The 16,461-nt window shown below is 39.1% G+C and overlaps 2 protein-coding genes across 3 annotated transcripts in view; one reads left to right on the top strand and one right to left on the bottom strand.

Annotated features, from left to right (window-relative positions):
- STN1 (STN1 subunit of CST complex) overlaps window positions 1–10,497 on the bottom strand; it is a 45,646-nt gene extending 35,149 nt beyond the window's left edge. Inside the window, exon 1 of the mRNA XM_008490434.2 lies at window positions 10,398–10,497. The gene's annotated coding sequence lies outside the window, so the exon portion shown is untranslated. The remainder of the gene's footprint in view (window positions 1–10,397) is intronic.
- Window positions 10,498–10,691: 194 nt separating this feature from the next.
- The window catches only part of SLK (STE20 like kinase), a 51,088-nt gene continuing 45,318 nt past the window's right edge, over window positions 10,692–16,461 (top strand). Inside the window, exon 1 of one of the 2 annotated variants that reach the window (XM_030452864.1) lies at window positions 10,692–11,604. In XM_030452864.1, the coding sequence (XP_030308724.1) occupies window positions 11,455–11,604 (150 nt within the window). In that variant the 5' untranslated portion in view covers window positions 10,692–11,454. The remainder of the gene's footprint in view (window positions 11,605–16,461) is intronic. The other variant, XM_030452865.1, reaches the window with a different exon arrangement.

Here is a 16,461-nt window from a genome sequence, read left to right on the forward strand (position 1 = left end):
GATGGTGATAAGCCTTAGCAACATAAACAATGCAGAGTCCAAGCAAAAGGTCATCACTTTATGCATTTTGTTTTAAAAACAGTGTAATGACGTCATGGTTGCTGTAGTGCAAGGAATTCCATCCTGCTGCAGAAGAAAAAAAAGCAAGAGAAGCATCTTGTCCACAAATTTATTAGAGGCAACATACCTGTTTTCTATTTTTATCTCTCTAAAATAACTACAAATAAAGGCTATAAAGGTATAAGCAAAACCAAATAAAATTAAGTTCTGCTATTTGAACCACATACTGGGAAAACTGTTCTGTTTCAAAGGCAAAAATCTAACTTTTTCTCAGTAGTTATCTAAATAGAAATAAACAAAAAGCCTCAATTTGAGATTATGGTAGACACCAACCTATTAAAACAAGGCTGCCTCTTTCACTTGCTTCTATCAATGTTAGCTTTCCTGACTGGAGTGAGAATTAAATGAAGCCCATAATCCTCAGAGTTATCTTGGGAGCTCAGTAAGGTATTACCCTAAAAAGGAAAGAAGGGAAACCAAGGCAAATTGGCAGCCTTCCCAACAATGCCACCACTCAAAACCATTTTTTAATTCCCTCCCAAGCAGCCTACCTAGTAGCCTTATTAGAAAAGCCAATAAATTTCTTGGGTCCTAATATTCTTGTGTTCAACATCTTTCTTAAAAAAAAAAAAAAATTAAGAATGTCTTCTTCCAATCCTAGTGAAATGGAAACCCCAAAGTGTGCAATAAAGTAAACTGCAGAAGTTTAGCTCCTTCTGATCCTTCTGCCATGTAGTACTTGCAGGACATCTTCCTACCTAACCTAGAAATCAGCAAACCACTCAGACCAGTAAACAACTTGTATCTGTTTGCCAGGGATACCTGTAAGCTTACCATAAATAAAGTAGTAATAGTCAGTGCATACAGTCAGAAGGCTTCACTTGCTATTTGTATTTGAAAGCTAATGGATAATCTCTTGCTGAAGTATCGTCTTCAACTAATTCTTTAACCTGTTTTGAGTGAGGGGAGAAGGAAGTCTATGAAGATGATTAATTCTCTCTGAAAGCTCTTAATCCCCCACAGTGCTGCCGGAACGAGCTGAACTGCTGAAAATACATTGTTTCACTACGAGAGATGGCTCTCATTTATTAGTGTGAAATAAAAACACACAAAACTAAAAATAAATTACCTTTCATAAATAACAAGACTGCTACTTGGAAAAACTGTGGTATGGAAGAAGCTTTGATAGCATGAGGATTTCAAACAGATTGTTGGCAAGGGAAATTTCTTTGACAGATATAAGTAATTTACTGATCAAACATAATGGAATTTGAATACACTCAAGTTAACTAACAGAGCAAAGAGACCAAAACCTAGCTCACCCCAGTTCAAGGCAACACAGCTTTTATGTAAAAAAAAAATTGGTGCCACTTCTTGAATGAACATCTTAAAATTTCAAAAATTTGTGTGGAAGTGGCAAGCATTGGTTAATAACTTTCTTAAGCTATTGGACCTGTGAACCCCATGTCAAGGTTAATTCAACTTCTAGAGACAAGTTTTCCTGCCCATTTCCCTCCCTCCTGTTTAAAGTAATTTATGCATCTGGTGTAAATTAAAACAGCCTCTGGAATAAGATCAGAATTTATATGAACATTCATAGCACAAATGATCACTGCATTACAATTAGAGTTCAAAATTGTTATGCTATCATTTGGTCTAGCTGCACAGTTGTGAAAAAGTTTTCAAAATAGTCCTAGCACTAGATTAAGACAGACCTGCTTAATGTTCTGAAATCAATTGAAGTTTTTTCTTTGCTACACAAATGAATGTGTTAATTATATATGAACACTGTGCTCAAGATAGAGTGTGCAACTAGCACTGTTGTTGGTATATACATATAACTGGAAACAGAGTAATTTTGAAGTCTCAGATTCAACAAGGACTATAATATATTTTGTGAACCCAACTAGAGACAGATTATTCATTTGAAGCTCTTTTGGAAGATTGTGACCTAATTCTTACTCTCCTTAGAAATATTAATAGCATTAACTTGAGACCCATCTCTGTTTCTAGACCTGCTTGCATTTGTTTATTGTTTGGTTGATTTTCATGTTGGTCCACAGAATTGTTCTTTTTCTTCTCCAAATAAAGACTCATAACACTTCCTGTCTGAAAGCACTTCTTGTAGAGAAATATTTGGATGTTCCAAAAGACAAATCTCTGCAAAATGAAATACAACAGGAAAAAAAGCATTGAGACTATATATCACCAGTATCATCTCTGCTACTGGGGAAAGTTTGAACTCTTCCCATGTAAGAACAAAGACTAAGTTACCCTTTTCTAATGCTCCTCACTCACTCCTCTTCACCAACATCTAGGAAAATATCAAAAGGATGGGTTTTTTTATATTGAAAGAGGTACAATTCTCAGATTGCAATTCTTTGAATTTCTTTTGTAATTGTGTCTCCTCTCTGAGGACTAGAACTTTCATACCTGGAATCAAGCATGGGATTTCTTAGATTACAAACCCCACAACTTTTATAAATGCTAAAGGTGTGTAGATATTTCCCAAGACAAATTGTTCTGCACAATCTCTTACACTGCACTCTATCAACTTTGAATGATCTAAAGAGTAGTTTCTTCTCAGCTAAGGAAAGATGGCTTATCACCCTTTATCTTCAGCTGCTAAACTCCATTAGTATCTGTTAAAAATCCAGAGACTTTGTCCTCTTAACTTTTGGATTAGCAATTTTGTAATTCTCCAAGATTGCTCAAAAATAAAGAACACTTCCAGACAGTGCCCCTGAGTTCTTTGCTAGTGATAACTTTTGCCCACTTTTAAAAACTTTTTTCTAATTCAACAGAAAGGAATCAAATGGGTGTAACACCATTAAGATTCTTGAAAGACAATACCTCACCCACCGTTTTGGCAGCAACCTTACATTCCCTACATGAATCACTGTCACAACTAAAAAAGTCACTACTATTTCCAACTTCTTAGCATGTAAAAAACCCAAACAAACAGCCTTTCATCAACCTATTTAAGTGTCTCCTTAATTACATCTGAATACATAACACTCCCAACCTCATGCAACTTAAAATGAGGCATTTCTGTATACTGCACGCAGAACAATATATTGTAGCTCAGCCAGAAACCACAGGAATTATTTTTCTGATAGGTAACTTCATTTTCTGCTACAGAAAATTCCGTCAACTAAATGTAACGGGCTTTATTGGCTGAATCCATATATATCACATGGTGTGACATATAAAAAAGCAAAACAAACAAACAAGATTGCAGGGCATCTTACAATACTGTTTTCTCAAAAGCAAATCGTTGTGCCCAAAGTTCGCACATACTATTGTCCAACACACAATAGTCGCTGTTTTGCCTTTACAATTGACACACTGTTACAGATCACTGGTGCTGTACTGAGATGCTACATAAAACCAAATTCTACTTTACAACACAGTAAACTATATTTTTGCCTCAAAAATTAAAACTATCTAATGGCTTATTAAAAATGTAGGTACAAAGAGAAGAACATGCTACATATAGAAATTATTTTAAACATGACTGTAATAGAAAAATAACATTTTTAAAGAAAAAATGCTGTTTTCTCAGTAAATTAAGTATAAATTTTAATGTCTAGCTCTGCACTACTAGTTATCTCAAAGTCTAAAGTTCATTTTCCCTTTTTGCTAGTAGATGTATCTCCAATATTATGCCACTGCAATCTCTCTCTCATGTGATATTACTAAAGAAGCAGTTGTTGTCAGTGCTTTTTGTCAGATTGTTCCTTTTTTGTGTCTGTGAAATGTTCCCTACTTTTGAGTATGCTATATTTTTAATAGTTGTAGAAGGCATAATAAACTTCCTGCTTTTGATTACCACATAACCAGGATTGGGGTTTGCTGGCTGTCCAGCTGTAATAAAAAACAGACTTAAAAAATAACTCATTTTCATATTACTGAAAAGTTATTCAGCACCAAGGTTCCAGAGCTGATCAGAATCACAAGAGAACATGGCATCTATTCTGAAAAAAAGACTCCTGGGAAACAATGAAATTCAGGATTTGCAGAAAAAAAAGCAGCAATACATGTGGGTTTTCTTTACAGACATTTTTTGTGCCAGTATTGACTCAAACCAATACCTAGCTGCAAAGCTATCTTTATCCCTTAATAAATTTCTAATCCTAGGTGCTATGTGAACTAATTTGAAAGCCACAAACAAGAAGAGCAAATCATCTTGTGACTCCTATGTGAGAGGAAAAGGTCTAATTACCATCTAGAAGAAAGACAAACATGATGAAGCTCTTGTAATATGTGCTCTCATGTGACTTAACTAAAGCTTTTAATGCCCATCAGGAGGGGGCTCTGTAAGTTTTAAATATTTTGTGTTCACGTAGTTTTTAGCAAATAGAATTTACTTTAAGTGAAATATAATCTCAAATGCTTAAAATAGAAAGCATACAGCATAATGCCTAGGAGTAGCAGCATTTTAATTGTATGTTATTTTAAAAGAAATCAATACTCTAGATTTATTCATGTGATGTTCTGTGAAAGATTGTTACAGTAGTCAAGATACAGTGGGAAAGAATTTTTATTAGACTAACTACTGTATTAAAAATGCACCAGTGGAGCTTGGTATTTTCATACAATCTGAAAATTCCTATAAAAGGAGTTTTTTTCAGTTAAGTACAAATCAAAAAACATCCAGCCTTCTTGAAAAAAATTGTCTGAAAGATAACCTGAATTTTTTAATTGGATTTGTCAATTACTCAATAAAAAGAATGAGGTATGTAAGTTTCAATGTTGATACTTTCCACTAACTCTGAGGTTTGCTTCTCACTCAAAACCACAATTTACCCCTCCAATTATATATGACCGCTCCCAAATATCAGCCTTGAAGTTGGCTTTCTTGCATGCCAACTAAAAATAAGAAAAATATTTCTTTTTTTGCAATAACTTCCCTTAATACATTAAAGCTTTGAACACCTTTGACCTTCTTTGTTTTGAAGAAATATACTTGATTTCTATATTTATATTATTGGTTTTTCTTCTGACATTTCATTTCATATAAAGTGTATTCCATAAAATATCAACAATTTACTTAGAAATATTCAGGTTATTTGGCAACTTTATATTTGCTTTGACATCATTTCCAGAAGTGTTGCCTGATACCAAGAGAACTGCACTGCAAGAGTTCTGCTGGCAGTGGTATCAACATGGAAGATAAGAAGAACCCTAATCCAAGTTTCCAGGACAACTCACCTCAATAAAGAAGTGATAGAGATTGGTATCTACAATGGGAGAGGGTGGATTGCTCTCTGAAGATACCTTTCCCCACTGACTACTGACAATGCTAGGCCAATTTAGGCTAAAACCTCAGATTTTTCTGAAATGATAATTACTTTAATCCTATTCTTAAGCACTTTAACACTTTTCTTTTCACTATAAATATCAAGTAATACCCTTGTATATTGAAGCTTCCAAAAGCCACATGTTTCTATGGCAATTCTAAAGACTGACTTGTTCTACAGTAATGCTTAAAAAATGCAGTCATGTAATGTACTGTTTCCAGGTTACTGATAGGAGCCCAAGCACTGACTCTGGCTACAGTGATACAGGCAAAGTCTTGAGTGCTTTTACTTCTGGTATAATTCTTTCCTCTTTGTTTTCTGTATGATTTAACTACTCCTGTTACTCATATCAGAAAGACTCACAAAATAGTAAGTACAAAACTGAGTCTCTTGTTCCTTTATGAAGACAGCTTTAAAATTCAAATGCAGAATAGAACTACAAGTCTCTAAGCCACATATCTATCAAATATACATTTAATAGAAGGACTTCAAGAGGCTGTATGCAATACAGTCCGTGCTCTTAAGGCTTCCAAGAATCAGGTATCATGACTTAATGCTCCTTTGAGGAAAATGTACAGCCTTTTCATCCATCCTCTTACATCATACAGAAAGATTTTTTTAGCACCCTTTTGTATTTCCTTCTCCATCTTGTCATAAACATGGTTTATTAACTGATGATACTGCTAACTCCTCTGTACTTACTACCATTAATTAAGAGCATGAGGACACAGGAATTGGGCACAGTATAGCAACAGTAGAGGGTCACAGAAATAGGACAAATTTTAAAACATGGCATGTACACAAGGATGATAAACGTTTAATGAAAAGAAGAAAAGAAGCATTTCCATCAATATGCAAGATGGAAAGAGTGAAAGCACCACAGTATTTAAGACCCACTGAACTGAGGCACTCGTATGGAAAGGCAGCACATTCAGAACAGTAGGAAAGGAAAAATGGCTGATTGAGAAGAGAAAAAAATGCCAGGTACAAAAGACTACTGAAAATTTCTCAAAAAGCCTGAAGGACTGAGGAAAGTTAGTAAATCTGTGGTGACGTATAAGAACTTAATTTATAAAATCCGGAGCACCAAGGAAATAGGAGTCAGATTCAGAGAGAAGCAAGGCAGCTTCTGGAAATAACTTCAGGTACAGAACACACAATGTCTTGGCAAAAATCAAGAATGCAAAAAGATTATAGTTAATCCACTGCCTTCCTTTTTAAAGTTCTGAACCTAGACCTTAGAAACTAAATGAGTCCACTACAGCAGAAAACATTAAGTTAGGAATAGAACAGGGTAGAAATGAGAGTCTATAGAAAAAACATTGGCATATAATTGGAAAATATCAATGAAAACACCACATACATCAAGTAAAGAAAACGAAAGGGACAGGGTTAAGTGCCAAAGGTGACAGACAGATTAGGATGGATGAAGCAAGAATTATGCCTCAGAATTAACTACAAACAAGCCACCTGTGACCTTACAGCAGTTCAATGAACTCAAACATCAGAAAGAAGATTGGAGGATCAGTGAATGCGTGGGTGGACAAAGTCAAGCCAATATAAAAACATACCATTAAATATTTTGAAAGAACTGAATATAGGACATAGGACTACAGAGAAAGGGCAATATATTCTGTGAGGAACACATTTCAAGTTAAATTTCTGAAGCAATAGTTTTCCATGACAATAAACTGAAGTAGAGCAGTTTAAATGACACAGAAATAGAACTTAAAGAGGATCAGCAGCCAGTGTAAGGAATGAAGTGAATGGGAATGGATGGTGGTATTAAGCAGCAGAAAGTATAAAGTAGACCTCTAGATCTCAAAGAGATAAAAAAGACTGCAGTAAAGAGTGACACCTATTTTTAAGCAAGTATACTTGCTGCACAACCAAGACAGTTCCTCAAAATCTTTACTCTGACATTTTAAGGAAGCACTGAATTTGTAAAATGCATTGCATTAAATGCCTAAGGAGAAATTTTAATATACTTATAGCTCACTTTTACCTTTTTATCCTTGCCATCTGGAAACATTTACATTTGCTAAAAACTGCTAGCAGCAAAAAAAAAAAAAAAAAAAAAAAAAAAAGAAAGCTATGTACAGCCTCCTCCATACCAGGAAGTCAATGCAAATATGGATGGATTTGCTACTAGCACTTAACCTTCACCTCGCAGAGTTTATTTTTAGGATTGAGTGGCAAGCTGTAACTCTATAGTGATAGAGTAAGGGGAAAATTGAGATTGAGACACAGTTTTCCTTTCCAGATATAATTTTTTTTACCTTGAATTACTTGTTAAAGAGTAAGCAAAGAACATAGAAGTTAAAAGCAAAATTTTACTGCTAGATTTATTGTTCCTTTCTTCTGTGAGCCTTTCATCTTTTATTATCACCATTATATGAAATAAAAGCTCTCTTGAATAGGAGACTATCACTACAAAAGCCAAAAGCAACTCATCTGTAGTACCTTCTAACATTTATTTATTGGTAAACTGACACTGCCATGCCTGTTCAGCTCCAAGTAAACCTGTTTAATCACACGTGGTCCAAACAAACTGCTACATTATACAGATGCTGTATGTGAACTACTTATAGTAAAAAAATTATTTATTTATAGAGCTGAGAAAGAACTGTGCCCTGATATCCCAGTCTCATAACTGCCAGCCTTATTAAGCTAGTGAGCTCAGCTATATTTGTTCACAAATAGCTCAGGTAATTTTATTTTAGGTTCACATTTATTTCCAGTTATTATTACAAACTCTGACATACACAAATACATGCCTCCATCTGACCACCCCCTGCTGCCCTGTGACATTAACCCTGAGGCCATAAAAAAGCTAATCCTGCATGGGTACAAGGATTTCATGCTATGGTTTTGGATTTTTTTTCCCCATTCTCTGTCTACTTGTCAGTTCAAATAAACAGATGGAAATTTGACCCAAAGCATTTTTTATCTAAGAGAGAGCTAGTTAAAATTGAAATATTTAAATATACAGATTATTATTAAAGCTATGATTGTCTTTTCACATGTGATGGAACGCAAAAGAAAAGTGCTACAGGGATGAAAAAGGAATTGAATTTTAAAAACTAAGATTTCAGAAGCTAAATTGCTGCTGGTAACACTGGAGAAAACTTATCAATTGCCTTCTTTGTTATTGTATTTAATCCAAACTATTTGCATGAAACTTGCAAATTAAGAAGTGCAGCCAACCAGATAATAAAGGAGAAACAGTTCATTTGGATTGCAGTTGTTTCTTGGTATTAGTCTTACACACATGAACAGGCCTGGCTTTAACACCCTCCTCAACAGTTCGACATTTTGTGGCTAAGCTGTCTGAACAAGGGAACCACAAAGCCCAAGATCACTCTTGAACAACAAATGCTAATTATTACAACAAGTCAGGTCTGCTATCAAGTCAGCAAGACTACTTGCCTTTCAGCTCTCTATTCATGGAGAAGTACTACCTTTGAAAATGACTGCATACAGACTAAAGAAATTAACTCATGATACACATTGTTGTTTGATTGATAAAATCCTTGTATCAGGGGGCATCTCCTTGTTCCATGACAGTACAGTGTGTTCCTATACACTGTGAATATTATTAGCACCACTAAACACTCAAAATACAATGACAGCATATTCTTAAAAGGCTTCTATCTCAACATCCTTCAGCTAAGAAAAAACCCCCAAAACAGTAAACACATTATTTCAGTTCAGTTCCAGGCTACTTCTGTGTCCTTACTTCCTTCTGAAGTACTAATCTTTGTTACTACAAACACCTGTACAATTATATGACTCTCTTGCTGAAATCTCATCCTTGACTCAGTCCAGCACTTTCAACTGCTTAAAGTCACGTTTCTTTCAAGGAGTCTGTCGAGGCCACCATATGATCCCCACAAGCAGTGCATCTCAACGCCTTACATTACTACTGCTGACTTTACACCAGGATTACCTTGCCTGGACAGCAAACTACTGTCACGCTAATAAAATGCTCTGACGAATGATACAAACAAGATACTTAATAGTTAGATGCTTATAATGCTTTCTAAATTCCTGGTAACTCCAGACACTAAAACTCACATAAGGAGGATAAGGCATGAGATGGTTTTCACTGGGTGTCTGTCTCGCTGTCTCAGGTGTCCCATCATTGCCTCAGCTGCTGTCCCCACTTCCTCCCTCCCACCACAGCCCACACTTGGCCTCCAAAACGTCTGCTAATTGTCCCTTAACCAGGCAACGCGAACGCCTCTTCCTTTCATGTGAAGAAATACCACACGTTTGGCGGCATATAAACAACACAACTATTAAAATATAATCAAGGTTTGATGAGGGACTCAGTAGAGGGAAGGGAAGGTCCTGGGAAATGAAAGTTCAAGCCTGATCCACAGATTAACATCTCACAAGATACCAAACGCGTAAGACATAAACATCACACGCTGCTCTGACTTAACTCTGAAATTAGTAGCGGGTTTATGTGCTCCGGCACATAAACAATACAGTGTTTCGACTTTGGCTTTTTCTATCAACACCTCCTTCACAAAACCATTCCCAAGCTCAAATCCTCCAGAAGGCACCATCTGCCACTGCAAGGCTCCGAGCAGACAGACGGCCTCGCACCCACCACAGCCCGGAAGCAACGCGGAGGTAGGAGCGAGGCTGTGCCACAAAAAGGAACTCGAGGCACCCAACCAACCCTGGAAGGAAGCTGCCCCTCTTGCCTCGGAAACACCTCCCTCTGCCCCAAGGCTGGGTGACCCTCCCTAGACGGGACACTCGACAGATAACGAGAGGAGCGGAGCGTCCTTCAGGACGAGCAACTCAGCAGAGCACGAAGGATCCCTTTTCCACACAGCACCCCGCGGAGCAACTACCACAGGACGAAAAGTCACTTCTCTCTCGCCACGGCTGCGAGCACGCACCCTAAGGAACAACGACAGAAAAGGGACGAGAACTCGCCCCCCGCGAACGCGGCCTCCTTGGCCCCGAGGACGGGGGAGGGGGCCTAGACCTCCCTCTTAGGCCCAGGCTCCAACTTACCCGCCGGAGGCCTCGACACGCTCTTATTGGCTCGCACCAGCGCGTCACGTGGTCAGAGAAAGCTCCGCCCCTCCCCCGCCGGGCGGCCGTTGGGAGGGGGGAGCGGGCTGTCGGTACGGCGCGTGCGCCGGCGGGAGTTGGGGGGAAGGAGCCGGGGGGGGGAGGGTGGCGCGCGTGCGCTGGCGCGGTATCGGCGGTGGCGGTGGTCGGGGCGCGAGGCAGTTCCGGGAGCGCGGGAAGAGGGCGGGAGCACGGGGCGCGCGCACGCGCCGGCAGTGGGAGGAGGAGGGGAAGGAGAAGGAGCAGGAGCAGCCCCCCCACCCCTTTCGCTGCCCCGCCCCGCAGGAAACGGTGCCGCCCTGGCCCCGCGCTGCGGGACGGAGGGGGAGCGAGCGAGCGAGCAAGCAAGCAAGCGGACGAGCGGGAGAGGGACGGGGAGGGGAACGTCGTCTTCCTCCGTGCTGCTTCCCCCGGGACACCGCAGCGACCCGCTCCCTGAGGGCACCGACCGGGAGCCAGGAGCGGGGCAGCCCCCTCCCTACATCCACCCCGTCCTCTTGAGGCGGGAGCGCCCTCGGCGGGCAGCGGGGTGACCGTCTCTCCCCCCCCCACCTCTGCCCGGTGTGCAGCCGCTGCCACCTTCCAGCGGGAGCCGTGATCCTTTCGCCGCCCCCCTTCTGCTCCTTGGGCTGCCTCCTCCGACCCTCCCGCCGCCGCCGAGCCGCCTGTTCTGCGGAGGGAGCTCGGCACTTGTTGCTTACGCGATGGCCACCGGCCCGGCCGAGTAGGCAGGGACCGCCGAGCCCGTCGTGGGAGGGGACGGCAGCGGCTGGCGTACAGGGCCCGGCCTCTGTGGGGGGCTCCAGGGAGGACCCCGGAGTGTTGTTTCCTCTCAGCTCCCGGTGGTGACGGCTTCCCAGGAGGCGTGAGGACTTTCCCCGGCCCTCGTGGGTATCGCGCCCGGCAGGACCGCCCGCACCGCATGGTCACGGCCGGCTGAGGGGGCACCGCCGGACCCCGCCCGCCCCCTCCCGCCGCCCGGTCGCACGGAGGCAAAATGTCTTTCTTCAACTTTCGGAAGATCTTCAAGCTAGGGGGTGAGAAGAAGAAGAAACAATACGAGCACGTTAAGAGAGATTTGAACCCTGAGGAGTTCTGGGAAATCATAGGAGAGCTGGGAGATGGTGCTTTCGGTAAAGTGTTCAAGGTAAGGGGCAAGCGGGCGACTCAGGTGGCTTGTCGCCTTGCTTGTAGCTAACCGATGGTTCGTTGTATTGCTTCTGAATTCAAAGCTTGCCTGTCTTGTCAAGCTTTATATATCCCAAGCTTGCCTTGGGATACCTGTTGTGAGCATCAAGTTTCCGGAGAAGTTCGTCAGGCAGGTGAGGGCTGTGCTCAGCTGCCGCCCTGACGGAAGGGCCGTGTCCCTAGCCGTGTCCCCGGCTCCCCTGGGGTGTCGGTCGGGGAGTGGAGCGTGTGATCCGGAGAGGCCTCTTGTCCACAGAAGCTCATGAAACTAAAGATAGAAAAAGACCTATTAGGTCATTGTCCCGCCTTCTGCACCACCCTACCCGTCTGAATCCCTCGCTTCTCCTGTAGTTTTTTTTTTTTTTTTTTGGATTCGTGTACAGTATGGCTTCTGACCTTACAAAAACTGCATTTTCTTAAGTGTGAGGCTAATAATTTTTTTTTTTTTAAGTTTCTCTACGGAAAGAAGCCCATGAGCAGTAAAACTGGGTTGTATGCCTCGTGCATAAGCTTACAGGGCCAAGCTCACATCGCTTTTAATAGGCATTCTGCTATCTTGTTCCATTGAATTAAATAGTTGTGTTATCTTTGCTTTCTCTACGTGGCAGAATTCCTGTATTTGGTCTCCTAATATCTCTCTGCTGTTTGACCTTTAAATCTTTAAGTATACTGGTACGAGTAGTGTTTTTAAGGATGCTTATCTAGAATTTATCAAGACAAGTAGTGTACAATGACAATGATACAACACGGCTAGTGTTTTTGACAAGACTGTAGCTCTCAGGCAAATCATTAGTTGCTTTTCTGCTTTCTAAAAGGGCATTAGTGCTTTACGTTTGGTCCAGGCATAGTGTGTAAGAAACATCACGGAGGATAAGCATGAGAGAATTTGGGACCTGACATGAATTGAGACCCTGGAGCTGTTTTTGAGTCTAGAGAAAAATAGTAGGAGAAAGAATAGCATTTATAGTGTTCCTGAGAGCTAATTTGGTCAAGAAAGGTCGATATTTAGAGTACTGAATTTGAGAGTTTATGAAATCCGGGTACTTGTGAAACCTGTGCTATTTTTGGTAGAAGTTACTTTAGATTTTTTATTTTATTGTGTTTGTAAATTTGAACAAACGTGCCACAGTTAGTTCAGAATGCTAGTGTGTTTTTTTCACCCTATGAATTTGTGTCAATGTTCTATTTTAAGAGCATCTGGTTTATTTTGATGTTGGTATAATATGTAGTCTAGCTGGTGGTCCTAAGGAGTGGAAGATGAAGATGTCTGGGAAATATATTTGAAGTTGATGTATCATAAAGCTCGGTGACTGTAAAAACAAAATGTTGTCTCTAAAAGCATTTGTGTAGTAATAAAGGTTTTCTTTTAAACTTCACAGGGGAGTTTTGATGCCCTTTTCATGAATATAATGCTGTGTCTCATAGACATGACTGGGGTAGCCTCAGAGATACAACACTGAATTTGTTTTCCTCCTCCCCCGCATGCATTTTCCCTCCCATCTTCAAACCTCTTTTCACTTCATGATTTGCTGTGGGCACATCTGTGTTAGCAGCAGTCTGTAGAGGAAAGTGGCTGAGCAAGACAGTTTTGTGTTTCAGAGTATTTTATCTCCAACAGGAAAGTTTTTTCAGCTGGGTGTGAATTTTCACTTTGAGATTTATTTCTGAATGTGAAATGGCAGTGTTAATTGTTGAAATAGAATTTTTAAAAATTAAACCATATTTAAAAAATTGTAGTCGGAACTACACATGCAGTTATCCTGGTAAACTTGTTGAACATAGCACTTATGAAAACTAACACGTATTTCTGGAAAAAAATATTTTTAAAAGTTACAAAAAAAGTCTCCTACTGCATATATTCAGCAGGATTCATTTTGGTTCCACGTAGTTTGAGGAGGAGGATCAGGCACAGGTACAAACTGTACTTGTGTTCCTGTATCTCCTGTTGATTGGAAAGAAGCTGTTTCAAAAGCAGGGGTGTGTTAGGTTTGTTCTTGGATGTACACCTCAAATGAGAAACTGAAAGAACAGTGACCTCAAATTTTGGAATCAAAACTATAAATTAGAATGAGATTGTCAACATTTAAAAAGTTTGTCTTTAAGTATGGGGGATTTGGAGGTTTTAAGTTTGCTTGTGTGTTTTTTTTGTGTTTTGGCGCTTGTTTTTATTGTTCTTTACCCAGCTCCCTAGTGTAAGCTACATTTGCCAAAACTACGTTTGCCTTTGTTTAAGATACTAGGAATCAGTGGGTGACAGGGTTTTGGCAGGTATATGGTAAAATGGAACTGCCAGATTAAATAGGGCTTTGTATGCTTTGTTCTTCTAATAAAAAATAGCTTAGGTTGGTTACACGCTATGACTTCCTTAGAGAAGTATTTAGTTTAGTTGTGTAACTCATCTTCTGGAACAAGTATCAAATATCTAAGTGAAATCTCAAAAGCAGCTCTTAAATGAATCTGACAGTAGTACTATGAAGCCTTGCTGATTTAATTATTTACATTAAAAATATTATGTCTAGTGATAACTAGTTTTGCATACAGAAGTCTTAAGGGCATTGAAAACATGTGATTCATTGCTCTTCTGCCCAACCAACTACAAGGGTCTAGCTTATTTTTTTTTAATAACTTAGCCAGGTTACTAGAAGAGCTTATTTCCTTTGAAGCTGTTCTAGTTTTCTCAAGCTTTCTTAGCTCTGACAGTTAATACGTTTGTATTTACTAGCTTCTAAGTAATGTTCAGAAATACTCGAAGTGTTTTGACTCCTGTTGTGAGTCTCTTTGATCAGAGGAGGTATCTTACTGCAGGCTACTGATGGCAAAGGTTGTGCAGGACTTTTGATTCCAGCCCTTCTCAGCCTCTTCAAAACAGCCACTTTAAGGCTGTTTTCTTTTCTTTTTGCTCTTGATTAATGAATAATGGTGTAGTTTTCCTTCTTCAATTTATAGACCCTTGTAGTACTTCAGTGTCAGGTGATGGTCCTTGTAAAGAGAATTTTGAGGTTGCTGATGATAGACTTTTTTCCAATCTCTTAATTGCCTTTCATGGATTATTTCGATTTACTGAATGGAGTGCCAGGGTTCTGATAGCCAGTGAAGAGTTGTATTAGCTTTGGAATCTGATTTCAACTTTGAAATTTGGCAGTTGTATTGCAAGCTACTTTTTTTATTTATTCTCTTTTTTTTTTTTCTCTTTTTTTTTTTTCTTGGAAAAACCCCCAAAATCCTACAAAAAAACAAGAAAAAACCTCCAACCAGGCCCCCCTCCCAAAAAAAACCCAAAAACCAACCCCCAAAAAACCCCAAAGGAAACAGGTTGAAACAGCTCTTGATCAGGTTAAGTCCCCTGAAAAATCTTAGGCTCTTAGTATTAAAATTAATTGTAATCAGTGTGCTTTAGAAATTGGTTACTTGTTATATCATGTTACTTTATTGTGTATTATATTGCCCTACTGTATCAAATATCAGTTCAGTGCACATAGTAAACATTGCTTTAAGGTAAGTTAGTGTAAGTAAGGGTTAAGAACTTTGATCAGATTTAAGCTACTTCCTAAATTCCCAGAAGTTGATGTACAGATGATGTGAAAACAGACCTTTAAAATGCATAATATTTTCTGTAGTTCTTCATAAAGTTATTGATTGAGAATCTTTCCCATACAGATACCCATACCGAATTAAAATGCTAGTATCTTCCTAAGTTAGCCTTTTGAATTAAAGTTCTGGGATTATATTTCAGTAAAAATTGCTAGCCTTTTTTGATAATAAGATCATTGTACACTCCTATCAGAACACCTACATTGAGGAAAGGCGTTTTCCTACAGGAGTAGCATCTGAGCCCTTCACTAGGGGATACTCCTCCAATAAATTAATGGCCTTTTGGCCATCATTATAGATACTGTACCAATTTCAAGTTTTCTATGGGAACATATACTAAAGTGGTAGAATATGTGGTATTATAATATATAGATACCCTATATATTATATATAGAGATATGTAGATTGTGTATTAATAGAAATTGACAATTTTTTATTAGAGAATTATTTGTAATAGTATGGTTTTGAGCAGAATTAATGCTTCTTAGTTTGAACTGGAATTGCCCATTTATAGTATCCTATTTATTACCCTTAGTCTAAGATACTGTATGTGTTCTCTTTACAAAATTATCATAGGAATTCAGAAAATCAAATGTTTGTCTTTACTGTATAGTTTCTAAGGAAATGTTTCCAGCTCTGTGGTTTTACTGGTGCTTGGTTAAAAAGCTTTAGGCTCAGTGAAGAAATGTTGTGGAAACTGATAGCCATAATTGTGGTGAGCAGTGTTACTAAAGTGCATTATCTTTTGAAAACTGCAACTACATTAAGTATTCTTCTTTACTTCTATTTGCAATTATGGCCAATACAAACTCATCCCTGGCTAGTAATAGTGATAGTGGACTTCTGATAATAGTGTTTCTTCAAGTCCCATAAGCTAATGACATTGCTTCATTTATGCTAAGCTTTTGTTTCTCTAGTTAAAATAATCTTACCTGTAATGTACCTACATGATTTGCAGGAGAGCTTGTTTTTACCTTAATGTCTTCTGCAGCAGATATAAACAAATACAATTTTTAAACAGTGATTTAATAAGACTGGACCAGTTTATTTCTATCATTTAATGATAGTGCAGCCTTAACTTCTTTTCTTGCTCAAAAATGCACTGGAAGATGATCTTCTTAGAAGTGTTTTTTAGTTTTTGGTGGGGTTTTGTTTTTTGTTTGTTTTTGTGTACCAGTAGTATCATAACACTTTCTAGTACTACAGAATAAATAGTCTGACCTGA

Source organism: Calypte anna, chromosome 6 (genome assembly GCF_003957555.1).
Source record: "Calypte anna isolate BGI_N300 chromosome 6, bCalAnn1_v1.p, whole genome shotgun sequence".
In the NCBI taxonomy this organism is placed as follows: domain Eukaryota; kingdom Metazoa; phylum Chordata; class Aves; order Apodiformes; family Trochilidae; genus Calypte; species Calypte anna.